At 38.5% G+C, this 22,168-nt stretch overlaps 1 protein-coding gene across 1 annotated transcript in view; it reads right to left on the reverse strand.

The window, feature by feature from the left end:
* REEP3 (receptor accessory protein 3) overlaps positions 1-22,168 on the reverse strand; it is a 75,339-nt gene that overhangs the window by 18,427 nt on the left and 34,744 nt on the right. The window contains exons 3-5 of the mRNA XM_081157782.1: positions 3,281-3,357; positions 407-527; positions 121-234 (exon numbers count right to left, since the gene is read on the reverse strand). Of these exons, the coding sequence (XP_081013908.1) occupies positions 121-234; positions 407-527; positions 3,281-3,357 (312 nt within the window). The remainder of the gene's footprint in view (positions 1-120; positions 235-406; positions 528-3,280; positions 3,358-22,168) is intronic.

The following is a 22,168-nucleotide window of genomic DNA, read 5'->3' on the forward strand; positions in this document are numbered from 1 at the left end:
CAAGAACAAACAGAGAGCAAAATTCTGCCAACATTTTATAGTGGTCTGAAATAAAAAGCCACCCTACTTTGTCCGTTGACTTAATGTGCCACTGGATAAAAAATGTAAATGAAAAATTACCTTCACTGCTGCAGTAACAGCAGCAGTAGCTGCCAAGTTTAAACCTTGCCGCCCAAAGTTCACCATCGTCTCATAGCCTCGTTCCTTTGCTTGTACAATATAATCATCAATCTCCTGGGGAAAGACCCCAAACACACAGATATTAATTTTATTGAAGTATAGTGTCCAGAAGCCAAAAAATAGGACTCCCCCCATAATGTAATCATTTCACAATTTTTGTAGCATAAAGCATGTGATCATATACATGTCTAACAAATGACTTGTGGAAATAATTTATGTATCTTACCCTTTCCTTTGAAGAAAGAAGTGGATGAAGGAACTTTCTATATATTAAACTTGCTCCTTTGGTATAGGGGGAGAGCAGCCATATGACAAAAGCAATCTTAAGTTCATAGTACAGGGGGAACCTAACAAGAAAAAATTTGGAGGGGAAAAAAAAAAGCCTATGAACATAAACTACAGACAATGAGCAGTAACAAGAAACTTTTTAAAAAGTTCAGTCGCTATGTTACGTTTTCACATGTAAAAGTAAGAGAGCAAAGAAACACCTACGTTTGAATGGACAAATTAATTTCGTTAAATACAGATCAGTTAACGAAAGAGCAACCTGGTCCCTGCAGAGATTCACACCTTCTAGTCGAGAGTCTTCAGCTGAAGCAAGCAGAGGGAAGCTGCCACTGAGTGTGGCAGTTCAGAGGACACAGGCGGCATTGAAGCAGGCAGAGCCCGCTGCCATGGCAGTGCCCGGTACGCCTCCAATGAGCAGGACTTAGCTTTATACGCTCCAGGTGTACAATGTTAGCCCAGATACACACCTTCTCCTTCTCAGAACTCCCAGAAAACTTCCCCTCCCTCATTTGGCCAGAATTCCAGCACTTTGCAGACCTAAATCATTCACTTGCAAAAGAAACGGAATTACCACTGTGGTAGACTGGGAGTTAGGGTCAGGCCTAACCCACGGCCCTTTCCATGCCCCTCTGCAGTGCCTTCCCTGTAGGCTGAGTACACTTCCCCAGGGAGACGTGGGTTTAATTAACCGCACGACCTGCTTTTGCAAACAGAGTATGAGTGTCATATGTCGCATGCAAGGAGAAATTTTAAATGTCTTTTGACTCCCTCATCCCCAACCTCTTGCTTTAAACGTTTGCTTTTTAACGTGACAAGTGCTTCTTCAGCCTTGATCCCAAAAAACAAAATAGTCAAGCCCAGCAAAGCAGCAGCGACCATGTAACCCTCATGTATTTTGAGCAAGAAATAAATGTTTTTCTAACTTATTATGCTTTTAGGGTTGTTTGCTGCCACAGCAAGTTACCTAACACGGCACGAGGGGATCAACATTCTGTGGTCAAAGCAGCACTAATATACACAACAACTGAAAAACCTGGACCCTTCTGAGAGACAGGTGGGGATCAGGCGGTGAGGAGCGACGGCTGACGGCTGTGTGGTCAGCAAAGGGTCTCTGCGACAGGGTAATCCCAGAGGAATTTCTAGATTTTCACCGTTTGTGACAAATGTTTCCTACATTGTCCAGTTTTGTTTTGTTTTAATCTTCACCTGAAGATATGTTTTTATTGATTTTTTTTTTTTTTTAAGAGAGAGAGGAAGGGAGAGAGAGGAAAAAACATCGATTGGTTGCTTCCTGTACACACTCCGACCAGAGACTGAACCCACAACCTAGGTATGTGCCCTGACCAGGAATGAACCGGCAAGCTTCTGGTGCACAGGATGACACTCCAGCCAGCTGAGCCCCCTGGCCAGGGCCAGTTGTTTTTTTTTTAAATATATCTTTATTGATTTCAGACAGAGGAAGGGAGGAGAGAGAGAGAGAGAGAGAGAGAAACTTCAATGATGAGAGAGTCATTGATCGGCTGCCTCCTAAACTCCCCTCAACTGGGGATCGAGCTGCCACCCGGGCATGTGCCCTGACTGGGAACTGAACCGGGATCTCCTGGATCCTAGGTTGATGTTCAACTGCTGAGCCATGCCCGGCGGGCCCTATTTTTTAATAAAATATGCTATATTTGCAATCAGAAAAAACTGAGAAGTTTTTAAAGAGAACTCTGACACTTAAGAGACCTCGCATGATTTGGAATCTGTGTTCTGCCACTTAAACACAAATAGACAGAAAACCCTCCCAAACCCCTCTACCACAAAGGAAGAGCAAGACGGATGGAAATCCAGTACAGAGAAGTTCATAAATAAGGGCAGGATGCTAAGAACATTTAAATCTGATGACTTGTTTCTTTCCTAGCAATCCAATGTGACCTAATGTACCGTGAGAATATGATGAGAGCAGCCAGGTCAGAAAGACAGTTTAAGAAGAGAACAGTAAACGACCGAAACAGGCACAAGAGGAAATTGGAAGCAGCAACTGATCAGAAGCAAGTAAAAGGAATGGTGAAGTTCAAATTGATACCTATATGAGCAACTGACTGATTTTTTTCAGCTCATTTAGTAGCCTGGGAAAGAAGTAAAGAAGAGCAACTGGGCTCGTTTAGGCTGAAGGTCTGTGCAGCAAGTGCAGCTGAAGATATCGGCAAGGCAGTGAGTCTGCGGGTTCTGCAAGGAGGACTTCTCCACGTGATGGCAAGAGTTAGATGGAAATGAGACGCACTGCTGAAACGCAGCACAAGGAGATTCAAGTTGTCCCATTAAGTATTTACTCCTCAGTAAAATGCTAAATCCTTGAGGATATAAACACGCTTTAATTTTGTCCCAGAGGTTTGGAATAGAGCAGCCTGGAGCTGGTGGTCAGTGGGTGTCCCCGTGGATGTGACCCAGTTTGAATGTAGGTATGAGTTTTAAGGATGGGGAGGGAGTGCTGTGGGGGTCCAAAGACGAGTCTTTTATGAAGTGATAACGAAAAATAGCCTGAAGACATCAGCGTGGAAAAAAGATAATGATAACCAATTCCTCCACTCCAGATCCTGGGAGATGCGTGGGAGAGGGGCAGGGAGTGGCACAGGAAGAAAGAGATGCCTTTATTCGAGGGACTGTAGGAAAAGTAATGTTCTTATGGGGAAACCAGATCAAGAAAATGAGACATTGGATAATCAGGTAACTTGCTGAAATTACTTCCTTAAGCACAAAAGCAGGGTAAGAACTCAGGACACCTGCTACCAAGTCTACAGTCTGGTCCTTTCTCAATACTAGAACTTACCAAGCAACTGTTTGATCTGCTACTGTTTCAATCACAGTGTAGAGAGCAAAAACAATCCAGTACATCATCCATCGAACCTGCAAATAATAAAAATACTCATGAAATAACAGAGTAAAATGATTTGTAACTCTGATACTTATGTATATCTCATATATATATATATATATATTTCTAAATATATAGTATGTTGGATCAAATGCAGAAGGCGACGGTTTAATTTTTGACAGGTTTCTTTCATGTTTCAGCTCCTCACAGCACTATACCAACAGTCCTGGGATACAAGAATCAAAGAATTACATATCCCTGGGCCTGATACAAATTAATATAAAGATCTGAACGAAAGACTTGGAAAAATAGGCTACAGTTCTCTTAACTAAATGAAAGTTCTTTAAAAGATCTTATCTAATCCTTCTTTTGGAAAACTATTAGCTATTTATTATATAAATAACACTGTATAATATGGTATGACACTTAATCTGTATTAGTTTTTTAAACTTTGCATTCCTATTGTTTTCCTCATATATAGAAACTTTTCAGAAACCAAAGGACAGTCCTGGATTTGTTACACCCACAATGCTAGTCACTCACTTGGAAAGTCTCAGGTGAGCGTCTTTGCTCTCTTGCCCCACAAATAAGCCCGTCGCTTCTCATGCGTCCGTCTCTTGCTTCTGCTCCATTACCACGATGGTAGTTACACAGACTGAATGTCTGTGTCCCCCCCAAATTCATGTTAAAATCCTAAACCCAGATGTGTACTAGGGGGCGGGGCTGCTGGGAGGGGAGCAGGCCATGAGGGAAGCGCCCTCAAGAATTAGTGTCCTTTTGAAAGGGCCTGCAGAGAGCTCTCTCCCCCTTCCCCAATGAGGGCACAGCCAGAGGTGAGGGTGTCTGAGCCAGTTCCTTTCAGGGCTCTCTCCCTCTCCTGAACTCCGCACAGGGATCTCAGAGAACAATATCGCCATCTCTCCCAGCAAAGGGGAGGTTTAAATTAAACTCTCTCATAGGAAGTTTAGCAGACTTTCAGAAAAATAAATTACTTAAGTCGGTGCTTGTTATTCTTCATTATTTCACATATTCACTGCTTCACAATTTCACAACCATCATTTTGATTGTGATCTTCCAAGTGGAAAATGACAGTAAATAATACTCCAAGGAGGGTCATGATCTGCCTCTTAACAGGCTTGAGTGAAGGAGAAGGGACCATCCAGGCAGTACCTGGTGGGCCGCCCCGAAAGACTGGTTCTTATTAGAGCCGCTACACACCCCGCAGGTTTCAAAAGCGCCCCTGCTTCAGCAGAGTCAAGTGCTGCCTCAGTTTTCAAGTAAAACTGTCAAATTAATTTTAAAACCCACAAAATAACTGCTTTAAAGTATATAAAATCTAGCTCTCAAAAAGCAAAACATAAATTTACTTAGGTTGTGAGAACATTTAGAAATGTCAAAAATAAAAAAAAGGAGAAAAAGAAGGAAAAGAGGGGCGTGCTTTTTCAGTTAAAATACATCCGCCGACCACCCGACCCACAAGCTTCTCCCAGGCTTCTTCCCGGGAGACTGGCTGCACTTCTACATAAGCAAAGCTCCACAGTTTTAATAACCTCTAATTAATCAATTCTTTGAAAATATGCTCTCTTAACCTTATGGAATTTTTGTTTTCCTTATTAGAAATATGGACTTCAAATATAGTTGAATCCAAGCAACGGTTAATTGAATTTAGTGTGCCTGTGTGTGTTTCGTGGGAGCAGCCACAAAGAAAGTTAACCTTGAAAAGATATTACTTCCTTCTTTCCACTAATGGATTTGGTTGGGATTTTACACCAAATGATTACTCAGCAAAGCTCTTATTAAAGCTATACCTCAAGGCTGCTCAGCCTACTGTTTAAGGTTTTGCCCAAAGGAAAACCAGAAAGAAGTCAAGGTTAAGATGTAAGACAGAAAGAAGTGGGCAAGTCACTGAATTATACGTACAATTGAAAATATGTGATGATAAAATATTTTTTAGATCAGCAGGAAACATCAATAACAAAATGCAGCACTAAAACAAACAAACAATGGTAGGAAAACAATCACACTGATAATCTTATAAATGGATGTAACCAAATATAATGGAAATAAGTGCTATTAAAATATCATGCAAATAAAGGTCACTCACTTAACAGGGAACTTTAATAAATCACTATCCACCTTTTAAGTTACTAGGAAAAAAGATTACTGACATCATCTTTATTGGTAAAAATTGATGTTCTTGAAAAACTGGGAACAAATAGTATTTCTTTCTAGTTCAGAAACAACTGGTAAAATCAACAAACTGTTATTGAGGTATCTTTATAAGATCAATGAGTAATAAGAAATCGGTGCCCAACTTTTTCTTAGGTGTCTTTTTGATCTCAGGGAACTGAATTATCCAACAAAGTGAAGCTTATACCGATAAACACTAAGATGGACACAAACACACACACTCTTCCATATCAAACATAATGTAGGCAATTCTTAAGGACTCAAGGGGCATCATTACATCACAACACTATTGATAACACTGTAGCAAACCCTACCTACTTCATGTCATGGTAACAGAAACAGGAATGACAGCTTTTGTCCTCAAGGGTTTAACATTTTACTGGGGAGAAAAACGAGTGAATGACTTATAAAAAATGTTCTGTTATTTTTACATTAGATGCTCTAGCTCCAGTATGAGTCAAGATCACAAGGATTTAAGGAAAGCTTACTAAAGGGGCTATTTATAACGCTGTGCGCAAGGTTGAGGAAAATCAATAAAGGATAGTGGCATACCCTTGAGCTAGCAACAGCAGGCACTGGCATCAGCCCTAGGTGTGAAGGGGGGAGGAGCGGGGAAGGTTTCCTGGAATCCTGACAGGGGAACTGCAGGGGAGGGCTGCAGCCTCAGGTAGAGTCAGCCAACCAGCCGGGGCGGGAAGTCAGGACAATACTATGACCTCATGCTCACCCAGCCTTCCCGTCTTAGGCCTCTCGTGGGCAAACCCAAAGGGAAGCCAGAAGTGATGTAGTCTGTATGCATCAGCCTCCTGGGCCATAACGAAGAAGAAATGTGGAGTGTGGAGGGAATCTCCACTGGAAGGATAGAAAGTCCCAGCACCACTCAGCCTGTCAGCTCTTGGAAACATACCCAGAATGGAGTCACTTCTTCTCAACTCCACAGATATCTTCCAGCCCAGATGACCATAATGTCCTGTCTAGATGATTCCCATAGTTAATCACTGTGCTTCTCTGGGTCTTTTTCACACAGAGCAGTCAGAGTTATTTCCTTAAAACACAAGCCAAATCATGGCATTCCTCTGTGTAAATCCCTCCGATGGTTCCCATCAGAAATCTCACCACCGCCTAGAAGGCCCTATGGACCTGGCTTCGGCTGACTCTCTGAACTTACCTGGCACTCTTCCTCCTTCCCCTGTTCTGCTCCAGTCACAGCGGCCCTTTCACTGGCCTTTGTGTGTGGAATCCAGACAGGGTAACTGTAGGGGAGTATGCTCCTGCCTCAGGGCCTTAGTACATCCTGCTTCCTGGCCTGAAATGCTCTTCCCCATGTGAAGAGCTCACTTGCTTCAGATCTCTGCTCAAATAATTATCAGAGATACCTTTCCTGACCACTCTGCTTAAAATATCAATATCCTCCTAATTCCTTTATCCTGATTTATTTTTCTCTTTAGCACATATCACATGCATATCTAACAAATATTTACTCCTCTGCCCTGCCTTTCCCTACTAGAATGTAAACCTCACGGGGACCAAGGCTTTTTCTGTGTGCACTGCCGAACCCCCTGTGCCCGGCACAGAAGGCACTCAGGAAATATACGTTGATGAATTGTTGGCTGCACATGGGCCTGCACATAGCTTAATGTCCTTTTTGTTGGGAGCGCAAAAGGTTAGACAGCACATGGAAGGTGAAGGCATGCTGGGTAAACATAAACTAGTATTTTAAGAGATCTGGTTTAAACAGGAAAAAAGGAAGGGGGGATAAAAGTAGCATGAGGCAAAATGAAAGCACGTTCACATCCTCAAGGATGGCACATTTTACCAGGGAGATCGTGAGATTCAAATTATGAGAAAGCAGAAATCCTTAATGGGACCAGATCCCAGGTGAGATCGGCAAGATTAGGAAGAAGAGTGGGGTCAAGAAAGAAGCAGGGATGCATCTTCCTTGGGACAGAAGGAAAGAAAAGAGTGGCTGTGCTGGGAGGAGGGTTGAAGGGGTCACAGTTGATGGCCTCTATCTTAACTCTGAAGTAGGAGGGCAGGTCATCTTTTAAGGCTGGGGGTGAGCAGATTTAAGGAGAGCAGTGAAGGTTTAGAAAAGTTGTTCCTCCAGATGGGAAAGGGAACTGCCTAGGGTGGAGATGGTATAGATTATGTAAGCTAGGATGTCGTAGCTGTTTTGAGTGTTAGAGACAGGGGCTACTATGAAAGGTGTAGGACCGTGAAACACAACAGAAACACAGGTGATGGCTTGCTGTCCATAAAAAGGCATAATAACAGAGTTGTGGCTGGGAAGTGGCCCAGCCAGGGCCAGTGCTTCTCAGCCCCCCCTTTGCAGGTTGGTGGGGACATGTGTCCAGTTCTCACCAAGGGACTATGAGCTAAAGCTTTTGAGAAGTGGGTGTATCTCTCCCACAGGCTAGTTCCCTCCTTTCTGCTGGTTGGGAGGGCTCAGAGCAGAGCAACCTTGGGAGCCATACGTTAAAGATGTGCAGAGCCCCAGTTCTTAAACGGCGGCCTGAGGAGAATTCCTTGCTGAAATGAACACCTAAGCTGGACTGTTATGTCAGAGAAAAATACATTTCTCTATTCCTTTCGCCACTGCATTTTTGTTGCATATTATAATTATAGCAGCTCACCTTACCCTAGGGCAAGGCTATGGGAGCAGTGTTTCCAGAATTAGGTAGGCATCAGTCACAGTGCCATGGCTGTCATCTGTGGCACAGCCGGTGCCCTGGCTGGTGGTGATGGGTGACATTACCAGTGACCTGGAAATGGAGAAGACGACTACCATTTTAAGAAATTCTGGTTGAGATACTCCCACGGGACTCTCAGAAGGATTTGGGAAGAAACAGAAGGATAGGAAGGGCTGATGTTCTCATGTAGCAGATTAGGGCAGAGCCAGAGAAATACTATTTTGAATTTTTATTGTGACCCCTTGGTAAATGTGACTTTTTTCTGTGTTAATGGGCTAGTTATCAGCTGCGTTATCAATATATGACTTCAGTTATCATTCCCCTTCTACTTTCAATAGGCCAAGAAATCACGTAAATTATAAGCTTGTTAGAAGTATACGTGAAATATAAAGCAAATATATTCTGAGTAGGAGACCGAGATATCCAAAGACTGAAGTGCATGAAAGTTGATGTACAAGAAAAAGTTGTTTGATGGTCTATTTTGCTTACTTTGTTTTCCTTCCCAAGAGTACACCTAATGCCTAGTATGTACCTGGCACAAAACAGATGCTCAAAAATATTTATTAGAATTAATGAACTGGGCTGACTTACAAGCAAGAAAGTAATTTCCATTTTTCCTAATTTCTTGGTAATAAACTTCTTTTGAAAGTAGTTACAATGCAATGCCGCCATATTTCCATCTTGGGATACTTTACCCACTATATTTTTTGTGACTAGAGAAATGTGATGAATACTTTAATATAAATTTAATTTAATATAAATAAAAGATTTCTCGAACGGAATCATAAAATGATTTAAACATCATGATTAACTTATTTTCTAAGAAAATACACTCTTATAATTAGGGAAGTTCTTTTAATGATTATGGAGTCATCTGTGATATAAAACCATCGTATCTAAAATTACATTCTAGTTTATACAGTGCATAGAAGAGATTATCTTACTTAACAAGCCAGCACTTGTTTTATTATTACTCAAAATCCACAAGGCTTTTGTAAAGCCTTAGCATTTTAGAAACCCAGACAGTCATGTGATGGTGTTCTTAGCTTTACTCTCTCAAAGGAATTAGAGGATATTTTAAGCCTGAGTGAATGCTGTAAAATGAATATACCCACAGGCTAAATTTACTATCAAAAGTCCATGCTCCATTTAATAGGTATGCATTTACCTACCCAGATGCCAAGAGAAAAGTTGGCCTCATTTCATGATCTTTTAACATTTCTTTTTAACAAAACAAGTTCCTATGATTCACATAGACAATTTTTATGAAACTGGTTTAGATCCCCAAACAAATAAAGCCAACAAAAGTAAACTACAATTGTAAAACAATCTTCAGGATTTCTATCACAGAAATTGAGAGCAATGCATAGGCCCCAAATATATAGGGGACTATCATGTTCTGATGGTAGGCATATTGCTATAAATTTATGAGAGTCTTGGATGATAGTAGTAGTGGCATATTAATTAAAAAGTCTTTTTCTTAAATTGTATCTTTATAGGACTTATTTTTTCTACGCTATGACCAGTGTGATATTATAATAGCAATATCAACAATCATGTATGTTAACTGACATAACTGTATTAAATCATACTTGTATGATGAAAAGGAAATATATGCAATATATTGATTTTATAAGTATTACTTAGGGCTTATAAACAAAGCTCTTTGACAAGAAATCATCATAATCCCTGATGTGACGTCACCCCTAACTAATCTCAAGAAGCTTTCATGGGTGGGATTAATAAAAAGAGACAAAAAAGATAACAACGTTTGCTCTAACATATACCTACTAATATTTTATTATATATTGCTCATTCACCTGTATGAATGAACTATCTTCCCTTCCAGAGGTCATCCATACTCTGCACACTGTTCTTTCCATTGTAGCTTGTCTGTGTAATGGTTTATGTAACATCTGTCTCTATTTGACTGTAACAGCCGGTAGGGACTGAAATTGTCTTGTTTATCATGTCCCCAGAACCTACTACCCCGAGCTTGGTAAAACAAACACAGACTTTTACTTAACAGTTTCTTAATTTTAAGGTCTGAACTGATGCAAGATTCAAGCAAGTTCACTCGGGACTGCAAACAGCAGTTTATAACATAAAATAGCCTATTTTGTTACAGTTGTTTTCAAAGTTATCAGAGAGTAAACAACTTTCCAACATCTCTTAATTTCAGATTCTTGGAATCATAAAGCAATTAATGTTGGTCTCTAAGAAAAAGAAAATCACATATGATAATGATTTCAATTATAACCACACTAAGTAAATCCAGAGCATAAAATGCTAAAATACGGTTCATTGGAAAAAAAAACAAAACCCTTTGCTGAGTCTGAAAAGAAATAAACACTGATGAATTTCAGACCACCCAAAGAGAACTTTATTTTTTGACCATTACTAGTTATTCACTCAAGTGAACTCACCCCAAACATTTATTCTACACCATGTTTCGGAGACAACAGAGAGACCTTCTAATATAGAATTCTTTAGAAAGAGTATAGAGTTGAAAAGATTTCTCCTGGTTCATTAACATTATGCAATAACTTGGTTACTTCATAATGATTTCCCCCCATTAAAAACAAAAAGGAACAAAATGTGAGAAATCAAATAGAAAAACTCCCTCTTTTATCCAACCCAGATGGCTCAGTTATGGGATTTTTTCCCAGAGCTGTGCCAAGTTAGAAGCATGCTTGAAAATAAGCTAGCTGAAGTTCAATCCAAAGTGAAGAGAGATCATGGGTGAAAACAGTTTTTGGGGTTTGTTATTTTTCAAAGACGGGGCATGTGTTGGGGGTGAATATGTGAGACTGGGATCAATTTGGGCTTCGTCAACTTTGGGGTCCTTCTTCCCCCGCTGCCCCATTTAAGAATGTCTCTACCTTCTCCAGCTCCTCAGGACTCGGATATTTGGGAGTTAATTTTCAGATGCTGAACTACTTCACACCAACATGGTTTACCTGCAGTTTCCAGGTACCACTGCCAAAAACCTCCCAGAATAGCCTGCTATTTTGAAGAAGCCTCACATTATATAGATGTATCTGGTGTTAAAATGGGGCAGATTGTAACAAGAAATATGGTCATAATATTGCCTTGGTCTACCCCAGTAATCCCGAATCACAGAAGCCCCATGTATCTCACCCTTGACCTTGGCAGTCTGAAGAATCTGAGAGAAGAAAAAAGTGCAAAAATGTTTAAAAACCAGAAGATAATTTTTGAAAAAGTGTTGAAAAGAAGGTGTAAAAAGCAGGAACTGCTTATGGGCACTGTTGCCAGGAGCAGAATTTAGGAAGTATGACTTCTCAGTCCAAAATAACTTACTCCATCCACACTGGCTGAGAATTTTCACTTCACTTTTTAAAAAACAATTTATTGGGGTGACACTGGTTAATAAAATTATGTAGGCTTCAGGTGTATAATTCTGTAATACATCACCTGTATACTGTATTGTTTGTTCACCACCCCAAGTCAAGCCCCCTTCTATCACCATCTATCCCCACTTTACCTTCTTCTACCTGCCCCCATCCACCCTTCCCTCTGGTAACCACCACACTGTTGTCTGTGTCTATGAGTTTTCTTTTTTCTTTGCTTAATCCCTTCACCTTTAAAAAAAAAAAAAAAAAAAAAATATATATATATATATATATATATATATATATATATATCTCTTTATTGATTTCAGAGAGAGAAAAGAAGAGGGAGAGAGGGAGATAGAAACATCAGTGATGAGAGAGTCACTGATCGAGCCCGCAACCCGGGCATGTGCCCTGACCGGGAATTGAACCCCGATCGCCTGGATCCTAGGTCGACGCTCAACCGCTGAGCCACGCCCGGCCGGGCAATCCCTTCACCTTTTTCACCCAGCCTCCAATTCCCTGCCTCTCTGAGAGCTGTCAGACAGTTCTCTGTATCTATGAGTCTATTTCTATTTTTTTTTTGTTAGTTTATTTTGTTCATTAGATTTCACAAATAAGTGAAATCACATGGTACTTGTCTTGGACTAGCTTATTTTACTTAGCATAGTGCTCTTCAGGTCCATCCATGCTGTAAAAAGTAAGATTTCCTTCTTTTTTACGGAGGAGTAGTATTCCATTGTGTAAATGTATCAGCTTTTTTTATCCACTCATCTACTGATGGGTACTTGGGCTGCTTCCAAATCTTGGCTATTGTAAATAACACTGCAATGAACAGAGGGGTACATATATTCTTTGAATTAGTGTTTCAGGTTTCTTTGGATATATTCCCGGAAGTTCACTTTTTATATTGTTTAAAGTCCTACTGATTTATATGGGATAATAAATATTTGTAAAAGGCACAGTTCCCTTTTAATAACATAATGTAGAATTTCTCCATATTTTAGCATGGCAAAGAGCCTACCCTGATAGAAAGGAGTAAATTGGGCTAAATGGACACCCTAGTGGTCATCCAATTTTCCATGCTAAATTGTCACTCTACCTTTTTTCCCCTTAGTGTTCCCAAAGTTTTGGCCCATTATGTTTCCTACTTGAGGCATTTCCAAGGGCTGGCACCACTTCTTAGGCACCGAGGCCCCACCAAGCCCCATCTATCGTCACATAATCAATTCCATCTTGCTAATTCAACAAGAGAACTAACCTAGCCACTAAAAGGTATGCTCCTTTCTCCAGGTGACTGGCAAGATTAAATGACTAATGTAGTAAATGAAAAACTTCATTCTCTAGTGAAGACACCACTCCCTATGTACAAGTTGTAGCTTTATATTACAAGCTCGACAGCATACTTTGAACATGCAATAATCATTCAGATAGTACGAACCAGCCTTTACACCACATGAGAAAACATCGTCTTCTTGAGAAGCAAAGACTAGTAGAAAAAAACTCCAGGAAGAATCAATCTCTGTCATGATTGAAATGAGCCTATGTTATCAGATTACTTTCCTTCAAAAGCATGTGCAATCAACCTCACATAGAGAACTGAGGTTCACATTGGGGTGAGAGCAGAGAGAGGCGAGTGACAGAACACAGGATTCTTGGGGTAAGGAAGGGCTGGCCGAGTGCCAGAGTGCAGGACAGCGTGAAGGCCCTGGGTAAACAGAGGGAGAGGAACAAAGAGGCTGGAGGAAGGCGCAGAAAGAAAGATGGATGATTCTAGAGAAACTTCACTGAAGCAGAAATTTTGTATATGGCCAGCCCTAAAACAGGGAAACTGGGATGAAGTCCATCTGCATACATACACTTATACTTAAAAAGCACAATGTGGTAATTCTTCACTTTTCACAATAAAATAGGATACCTTTTAATGATTTTCACCTTGGCTGTTGCTAAGAATTACTTGGGTATTAAAAAAAAATTACACAGAATCCTAGGCCCCATCATCACAACATGCAGAGAGAAGGCAGCTAGGTGTTTAAAAGTCCCGTGAGTATTTCTGATGTGTAACCACAGTTGAGAACATGTACAAAATTCTCGCTACTTAAACTGTGGTCTATAGACCAGCAGTACTGGCAACTCTGGGAGCTTGTTGGAAATGCAGAATCTCAAGCCCAGGCCAGGCCTACTGAATCAGAAACTGCATTTTAACAAGATCTCAGGGGCATTCCATGCTCCTGAAAGTCTGAGGGGCATGGAACATGCAGCAGGAGGCTACTCTGTGCATGTTCTGGCGATACCATGTGGAGAAAGGTGGTACTATTCATGAAGGGAATGTAAGCAGCGGCTTGGAATTGGGGAAAAGATGAGGAACTCAGTTTTGTGTGATAATTTGTTAAGCGTAAAAAGTTGAAATGTACCCTTATTTTCATAACACTGTTTAGGCACATCATCGCTAAAAGAAAATCCCAAACCAAAAAGCTCAAAAAAATAGAAGCAGCTGGGCCTTCAGTCCACTTCTCAGAGGCACTGTTTACAGCTACCAATGGAGCAGACAAAAGCTCTGAGCAAACTCCCTAGGGAAGGGAAGCCTATAAGCTCTTCTATCCCAAAGTTCCATGAGGACTGTCCCTGTTGTCTACCCAACCCAAGTGCCCAGTTATCTGAACAGTGACCACTTGGACTCTCCCTCCCTTCCCAAGGAGGAAGTGCCCTTAGACCCTTGCCTAAGAGTAAGCCTAAATCTGCCTCCTACAGAGAGACAGTAAGAACATTGATTACTAGGCTGAAATTATATCCAAACATTACGTTAATGAAAATACTTCCCCAGTTGGCTTCCATAATTTATTTTGCCAATCTTCTTAAGAAGGATATAACATAATAAAACTGAAGCGTTAGATCTTCATTTAAAAGATGCCTGTTGAAAACCTTTGGAAGTTAACGTAATATTTTAAAATAAAACCACTCTATCTGTTTCTGTGACTTTCCAAAACCTTTTGAAGATATTCTTTCTTTTTACTAGAGTTTGGGTTTGTGTTATTTTGTTTGTTTGTTTGTTTTTTAAAGAATTGATCTATATAAAATTTCATATATTTATACAAGTCAGTATATTTTAAATTTTTTATAGCTTTTAAAAAGAACTTTACCATTTTACAATTATATTAAATTTCTAAAGTAACATCTCATGAGCTTTTAAAATTACATGAGGTTTTGGGGAAAGATTTTATTTTTCTTACTTAGCTAAAATCTTCAGGAACAGCTCTAGCTTTTATATTTTTAGGAGGCCCTTTCACAGTGTGATGGCAATCTGGCTGACAATCTGATTATTACAGCTGTAGCTGGGAAAGCACTCTATTCCTAAAATTACACAATGGAAAGATGATGTATATATCTGAACATTCCAAAGGCAGATCCTGGCATTGTGTAAAAGGGGAGACTTTCCTGCATGAATAATGTAACCTTTAACTGAAAAGGAAAAAGGCCTGGTATATCTTACATTATTAGAAAACATTCCATTTTTAAATAAAAAAATTTAGGTCGTTTAATATTTACTGCCAAATTTAGCATTCTTCTCATTTTGTTACACCTTTTTTCTACTCTTCTCCTTATCTTAGCTATTTCAAGTGTTTATCTTATTAGACTTGTTCGAGGAAGCACCTCTAAGATATTGTAATTCCCTCAATTTTGTTTATATTTTTATTTCTGCTTTTTTATTGCTTTATTCAGCCTACTTTCTTTATAATTTTGATATTTTTCTTGCTTTGTGAATGGAATGTTTCATTTTTTCCTTCCCTTTCAAAATAAAGGCTTATAAAGCTATTATATTCAAGAATATAAACTATAATATGTATTACTGTCACTTTAATTTTTTAACTCATCTAATATTGCACTTTTGTATTTTCTCTTGTATTCAATTATTATTTCTACCTTTTGGAACTTACTGGGAGTTTTCTTCAAAGTAGTGAGCTTATGGTTTCTGAGCAGATAAGGGGGAGGCAGAACACTGGCTGCCTCTGAACACAGTTCTCCCTGCAGGGAGGGTGGTGGCAGCTGACTGTTTCGGTTGCTGTAGCTTTTATGATTTTAAGCTGTTCCATCACTAGGGATTAGGGTGGAGGTGGCTAGGCCTCCCTCCAATTTATTACTTAACAACATTTCCTTTAATGGAAACAACGTTTTCTGTCCTTGTTTTTTTTTTTTTTTTTTTAAATCTATTTCCATTGGCACTATAGCTGGTAAAATTTTTCCTAGATATTAGCAAATGCCTGACTTAGTCTCATAGGTTTAAATGTCACCGTGAGAATTTTTTTTCATTGTGTCTGTTTTCCAAAGCATTTGCAATGGAAACTAGAAACGAACAAGACGGCCTTGGCCAGTGTTGCTCAGTGGTTAGAGAGTCCGCACAAGCACCAAAGGGTCTCAGGTTCGATTCTTAGTCAAGGGGATGTATGTACCTGGGTTGCAAGTTAGTCGTCCCTATAAAATAAGTAAACCCGATGCATCAAAAATTAAGTTTACGAAGAATACTCATCACCTACCTTACTAAGTAAATGTAAATAGATTTACTTCATTTAAAGGGTAATGAACTGCCCCAAGTGATTTCATTTAACTGTTCCAAGTTAAAATTGTGATTTATCAAAACCTGATTCACAGCCAGCTATAACTGAAGATACACATGTATTCGTTGTATGTCAGCTAAAATGAAATTTTAAAATTATTGTCAAAGACTGAAAAATTATATATATTACCATTAAACCTATCTCTTACATGGACACATTTTTTAAACCAACGTCAAGGATAAAATAAGTCTTACTTGATATCACATAATAATTCAACCACAGTATCCCAATAACAAGGTCAATTTGGAAATCTGGGTAAAAATAGCAGACTGAATATACACATTTAATTGCATCCCGACCACAATCTCATTAAAATGACAATAAAGTGATTTCAAAAAAAGATCCACGTTCAGAACAATAGAGAAGAGACGAGAGCATCAGGTTTTTGAAGCTAGGAAGGAAATGGATGAGTAACTGATTAAGGAGGCCCGAGAAAACTGCATATTAGCCAAAGGTGGGAATAACAGAGAATCAACCCAACTTTCACTGCGAAGCTCCCAAAAGAGGCTCAAGAATTGGTTACACAATTCTTGGCCAAAAAGGGCAAGATAAAAGAATGGCTGTAAGTCTGCTTAAGGAGCAAGTAGGCACCTAGATGCCCTCCCATTTTAGCTGTCTGGTGGTCCCCCTTTCCCCTAGCTGAACCCTAGGGCTTCATTCTGGAAAGAGTGAATCAGAGGTTCTCTGAATTTGCAAATCCCAGGCACAGTTTAGAGTAGGGCTAACAGGGATTAAGTAGAAGTTTATAAATTGAATACTGAGAGCCCCCAACCCTGATTCTCCCTCCAGAATGTAGCAACTAAGTACCTTTCAGAATAGAAGTCTTCTCTGAAGAATATGACTGGTACAAGAGAAAATAATTATCTATCATCTATCTATCTATCTATCTATCTATCTATCTATCTATCTATCTATCTATCTATCATCTACCAACTATCATCTATCTTCTTCATCATCATCTATCAATCATCTATCTATCAATCATCTATCTATCTATCTATCATCATCTATCTATCATCATCTATCTATCATCTATCTATCTATCTATCTATCTATCTATCTATCATCTATCTATCTATCATCTATCTATCTATCATCTATCTATCATCATCTATCTATCTATCTATCTATCTATCTATCTATCTATCTATCTATCTATCTATCTATCTATCATCTATCTATCTATCATCTATCTATCTATCTATCTATCTATCTATCTATCTATCTATCTATCTATCATCTATCTATCATCAATCTATCATCATCATCTAACTACCTATCTACACACACATACACACATACATTGACAATTTTCCAAAGAAATGGTTGTAATGCATTAAATTATGTTCCCAGAAAGATATGCTGAAGTCTGTTATGGACTGAACTGTGTCCCACCCCAATTCATATGTTGAAGCCCTAACCCGACAAGGTGACTTTTATATGTTATGTTAGGTAATGATTTAAATGCTTTTGGCTTGATGACTCATACAATTTTCACAACCTGAGAAGGTTAAGTACTACTACTATTCTTATTTTGCAGATAAGGAAATTGAGGTACAGAAAGGTCAAATAACTCAAAGAAACATCAAGCTAGTAATGGATAGGGCTGGGATTATAACCTAGGCAGCAGGTTCTAAAGGGTATGTTCTTAATCTCGACATTCTATTGCTTCTTTTTAACTTTGGCTAAATAATGTAAATATCGAATACTGATCCAACCCACATTACACTGTAATGACATTGGGAAGCTATAGGGACAGGGAAAGATGCATGTGTATAGCATAGTGTAACTACTAAATCATCTTTAATAGAAGGAAGTCAACTGATGATGTCCATTTGAAAAATTAAGAAATAGCAATAGTATAAGCACGTTAATTAAACATGGAAATAGATATGCTAAAGGATTTGGATAAAAGAGTTGGAAGTAGTTGCCTCTAGAGATGAGGAGAGGGTAGGAAACTGCTGTTTTTCATAACAAGCCTTGAAAAATGGTTTGATTTTTAAATGATAAATACAACTTTGATTAAAAAAGCAAAATCTAGATTAAAATAACAGAATGGAAAATAAACAGATAAGCATATGGCCTGACAAAACTAATTTTCAAAATTAAAAAAAAAATCCCACCTTAATCAGTGAGTTAGTCTTTACACTTCTTACATTATTAAAACCCTAGAACCAAATGAATATTTTTAATCCAAAATATGAAACTATTTCTGAGGAACACTTCTTGACAATAAAGAAAAGTTCTTCAGTGTGTTTTTCCCCCTTCTATCTCTACCCTAGAACTAGTAAGCAACTTCACATTTTAACAATAGATAAGAGCCAGTGTGTGGTATGTTTGTTCATTTCCATATCAGCTAAATACTCAGTCAAAAATTAGGTCACTTTCAAAACCCAAGTCAATAGGGTTTTAGAGGGCCATTTCTAGGCCCTTAAAAGAGTAATCTCCCAAAGCTGGTTCCTGTTCTTTGTTCTTGCTCACAGTAAATCTCAGGACCAAATGTATGATTTTGATTTTTATGTGCTGTTAGACAATCTTTTCATTGCCACTTTCAACATTCTTAGAATAAAAACACTGGTTTCCTAGAAAAGCTACAGCAATTACACACCACTTGGAAGTAAACACTCTATTTTCAAGTCATGAGATGGTATAAGCCTGAAAAAATTTGCAAAACCATACTAATTCTTCAGTAAGTTTACATTTCAATTACTGCAAGACTGAAAGACTTTAAGTAGGCCATATCAGCCACACTATACAGGAAATTATATCCTAGGAAAGCTCTCTTTTAAAAATAGGCAAAGGAAGAAAGGAAGGTTGCCAAAATATACAGCACTTTCCATGTGTTTTGATTTGAACACAGCATCTGTTTTATCAGGTGCAATCTACTATTTGAAGGCTTACAGGGAATGGTAGTAGTTCGGGTGGAAAGAAGTAAATTAATAAAAAATGTTTGCTTTCTGAAAATAATTTTGAAGCAGATATCAGTGAATTTAGGTAAAATACCTCAAAGAAAGTGGGCTCTGGGGTAAGTCAAACTGGACTGTATACTCCTTACCCCAGCAGAGTCAAAGCTGAGAAACTAGACCAATCTACTTAAGAAATGTATATGCTCCTATAAACACAATTTAGTATTTGATATAGACTTAAAAGTCAACTCTTATTCCTTTTCTCAATTATTCATTTATTCAAAAAGTATCGAGTTCAACTCCTCTTCTTTTTCTTATCTATTCATTCATTCAAAAAATATTGAACACCTACCATATACCATGTACTGTTCTAGGTATGGGAATATAGCAATTAACAAAACAACAAAACTATAGTGGGGAAAACAAACAAAACCAAATAAATAATATCATATCAGATAGTATAAGAGGCTATTAAAAATATAACACAGAAATTTTAAAAAGGTTAATCTTGCTAAAAAATTGTAAGACAAAGCAAATTTGGATGGGATCACCATACAGGAAAACTTTATGAGAACACAGTTCTTGTAAAACTGTTAAAATTGAAGGTTAAATTGGATAACTAAGTTTAGGTGAAACTCAACAAGAAAATAATATTCAAAATTTTTGTCAGAAGTAAATTTAGGTTGGAAATACAGAACTGCCAAGACTTTATAGAACTTCCAAAACTTCCAATTTCATTTTCAACCATTTTGATCACAGTTCATTTAGATGCTTATGGGTCCTGCTCTAGAACTGGCTAAGCTGCCTCACTGCCCTTCTTGAAAAATATCCATATAGTTGTGGTCCCTGAAGATTTGCCGCGATTAATCAGAAGCTCATTCACTGGCTGGCTGTGAAAGCTACTTCAACTTTTATTGTGAAGCTATGATCCTCACCTAATTTTCTAAAGCTGGCATGGTAGAAGAAAAAGAATAAAACATTAGAAACAGAAGATATTCATTCCTTCTTTAATGATCTGTGTGACACTGGGCAAGTTAATTCACTTCTCTGAGCCTATAATATTGGAATATTTTCCCCGCCTACTTTATAGAGTTATAGTGAGGACCAGTGAGATATTGTGGCATGCAGAATAATGCCTCCTTCTTCCAAAGAGGTCCACATCCTGCCATGACACGTGAATATGTTAGGTTACATGGTTAAAGGAGAAATCGGGTTGCTGATAGAATTCAGGTTGCTAATCAGGTGACCTTGAGATGGGGAGAGTATCTTGGGTTACTCAGGTGAGCCCACTGTAATCACCAGGGTCCTTATAAATGGAAGAGGGAGGGAGAAGAGAGAACCAGAGAAACCGCAGTGTGAGGTCTCAGCCCAATATTTCTCGCTTTGAAGATGGAGAACTAGAGTCATAGGACAAGGAATGTAGGCTGCCTGTAGAAGCTTGAAAAGGCAAGTAAACAGATTTTCTACTAGAGCCTCCAGAAGGAATGTAGCTCTGTTGATCCATTTCAGATTTCTGACCTATAGTAATGTAAGAAAATAAATTTGTGTAAATTTAAGCCAGTAAGTGGTAATTTGTTATGGAAGCAATTGGAAACAATAATATACAAAAGTATTTTGAAATTGGTAGGGAATTTTATGAATGTAAGATGTTATTCTAACATGATATCGAAGCTTGTCTCTCTAGGAGCCTTGATGGCATGCAAATTGGTCACCAGGAGGTCTTCAGAGTTGTATCATATTTCTGTCAGAGGCAGATGCCCTGCCTTTCCTATTTCAGCACCTGATCATTTTTGCTTTTAGCTCTCATTTTATTTATAAAGCAGAGTTGATTAGTATGTAATTATCAAACCAGCTCCAGCCACCTGCCCTTCTACGTCCCTGGTTTATCTTCAATTACTCATTATTTTCACATTCCCAAAGAGATGGTTAAGAAAACTTTTTAGAGTCACAACACTATAGCAAAATTATGCACAGATAATTTTTACTTTGTTAATAATGAGTTATTCTCTAAAAACTATGGGAGACAATATGTAAAGTATATATCTAAACACACACACAAGGGTATGTATAATATATCAACACATCAAGTTTTATCGTTTTTCTAACAGTTTGAATAAGAATGCTAATGGGCCCTGGCTGGTGTGGCTCAGTGGTTGGATTGTCTGTCAGAGCACCGAAGGGATGCTGGTTGGATTCCCGGTCAAGGGCATGTACGTGGGTTGCAGGTTTGATTCCCAGCCCAGTCAGGGCGAGTGTGGGAAGCAACCAATAGATGTGTCTCTCCCACACTGATGTCTGTCTGTCTCTCTCTCCCTTCCCTCTCCCTTCCACTCTGTCTAAAAGCAATGGAAAAATATCCTCTGGTGAGGATTAAAAAAAAAAAAGTTAATGGATTCTTTTCCACAGGTTAAATTACCTTTAATTTATGAAGCAGCGTTAAAATTTCAGGGTTAGACCATTCTTATTAACCCCAAATTTATAGAATGCTCCAATAATAAAAATTTGAGTGTTGTATTAAGGGAATAAAACATACAAATCCATGTCTTTTAAGTCTTTAAAAATTAACATAACAAAGTTAAACCGATGCATAGTAAGAAATGGACTAATATTTTTACAATGGTTGTTAGGCCAATCCCTAAATAATACCATTTTTTCTGATCTTTTAGCATTAATTTACACGTGACAGGTCTCTTTTTATCACAATTTATTATACCTTCTTACCTTTTATTTTAGGAAATGGTACTTGTGTGTCTGCTGATAATACCCTCATATTATTGGAGCTTCTCACCTAAACTTCATTTTCAATTTGTACTTAACTTTTCCCCCCCAACAAAATAACGCAGATGTGTGAAGAAAGGAGAATATGCTAAGCACAAATACATACACAAAGACACACACACAGAGCCACACCTGTTATTTCATATCCTGGGTTTATAATACTTTATAAGGTAAAATGGGCCCAAAATTGAGAAACATATCAATCACCCTGAACTATAAAAGTTCAATAAAATGAGTTATAAAGGTTTCATACCCCTCCACCCTGGGGGGGAAAAAGCACTCTAAACAAATAGAATAAAAATCATCATCTGAT

Source organism: Miniopterus schreibersii, assembly GCF_964146895.1.
Source record: "Miniopterus schreibersii genome assembly, chromosome: 14".
Taxonomy (NCBI): domain Eukaryota; kingdom Metazoa; phylum Chordata; class Mammalia; order Chiroptera; family Miniopteridae; genus Miniopterus; species Miniopterus schreibersii.